Source organism: Corylus avellana, chromosome ca9, assembly GCF_901000735.1.
Source record: "Corylus avellana chromosome ca9, CavTom2PMs-1.0".
In the NCBI taxonomy this organism is placed as follows: Eukaryota; Viridiplantae; Streptophyta; class Magnoliopsida; order Fagales; family Betulaceae; genus Corylus; species Corylus avellana.
In genome coordinates, this window is record NC_081549.1 from 3,328,546 (window position 1) to 3,329,841 (window position 1,296).

The 1,296-nt window shown below is 42.8% G+C and overlaps 1 protein-coding gene across 1 annotated transcript in view; it reads left to right on the forward strand.

Moving 5' to 3' along the window:
• Window positions 1–103: 103 nt before the first annotated feature.
• Window positions 104–1,296, forward strand: part of LOC132191722 (hydroxycinnamoyl-CoA:piscidic acid hydroxycinnamoyltransferase-like) — a 1,494-nt gene continuing 301 nt past the window's right edge. The window contains exon 1 of the mRNA XM_059606815.1: window positions 104–1,291. Coding sequence (XP_059462798.1) covers window positions 120–1,291 — 1,172 coding nt within the window. The 5' untranslated portion in view covers window positions 104–119. The remainder of the gene's footprint in view (window positions 1,292–1,296) is intronic.

A 1,296-nucleotide genomic window follows, 5' to 3' on the forward strand; every position in this document is an offset into this window, starting at 1 on the left:
GAAGGACCATGAATAATAATTTTATAAATGCCTTTTTTTTTTTTTTTTCCTTTTATGTGTGGTTGGCCTATATATTATATGTATATTTTATCCATATGCTAAAGTAATCTGAACCAAAAATGATAACCTTCAAGTCTACTTGCATGATCGTTCCAAACGAGCCAACCCCAAATGGCCTTTTGTTGTTATCTGAGTGCGACCAAGTAATGCAGTGGACTCATGCACCTCTCATCTTCATTTACAAACCCAACAACAACACCATTAAACCATTTTCAATTGAGACAATGAAGAACTCCCTAGGCCGTGCATTGGTTCACTACTATCCACTTGCTGGCCGACTCCACTGGATCGAAGGAGGCCGACTGCAACTTCATTGCAACGCCATGGGAGCGCAACTGACGGAAGCTTACTCTGAATCAAATCTGGACGAATTTGGTGATTTTACACCAAACGGGATAATCCAACATCTTTTCCCTAGAGTTGATTACAGTTCTACTTCAATTGAGGAGCGGCCCTTGTTGTTGGTGCAACTAACAAGATTTCCTTGTGGTGGCCTTTGTGTTGGAATAGCCATATCCCACATTGTGGTTGATGGATGGGCTACACTGAACTTCACCAACGCATGGGCTAAGTTGGCTCGTGGAGAGGATCTGGGGTGTGATGAGATGCCATTTCATGATCGAACTATGTTACGATCACATGAAGTACCGCCTGTGCGTCCACGTTTTGAACATATATCGTTTACAAAACCACCACTCTTAATAGGTTGCTCTGACACTAAAGCAGAACAAGAGAAGGAAACTAGTGCTGTCTTACTCAAAGTCACCAAAGAGCAAATTGAGGTACTGCAGAAAAAAGCCAATCAAAACATGGTGTTGGCACGACCTTATTCTAGATACGAAGTTGTCGCTGGCCACATTTGGAGGTGTGCATGCAAGGCACGTGCAAATGATGATTGTCAACCAACAAGAGTTAGCTTCTCAACCGACTGCCGCAATCGGTTCAAACCACCCCTCCCTCAAGGATACTTTGGGAATGTAATCTTCACTGCCGTGACATCGCCGTGTCTTTATGCTGACCTCTTGTCCAAGCCACTGAGTTATGCTGCTGGAAAACTGAGGGAAGCAATTGAGAGAGTTACCAATGAGTACATAACATCCGCTCTTGATTTTATAACGAGTCAAAAAGATGTTGCTCCTTTGAGAAAAAACTTCCACATCAGGGGATACACTGAAGCACCTTTCTTAGGGAACCCTAATGTTTTTATTGGCAGCTGGATCAATTTGCCTTTGTATA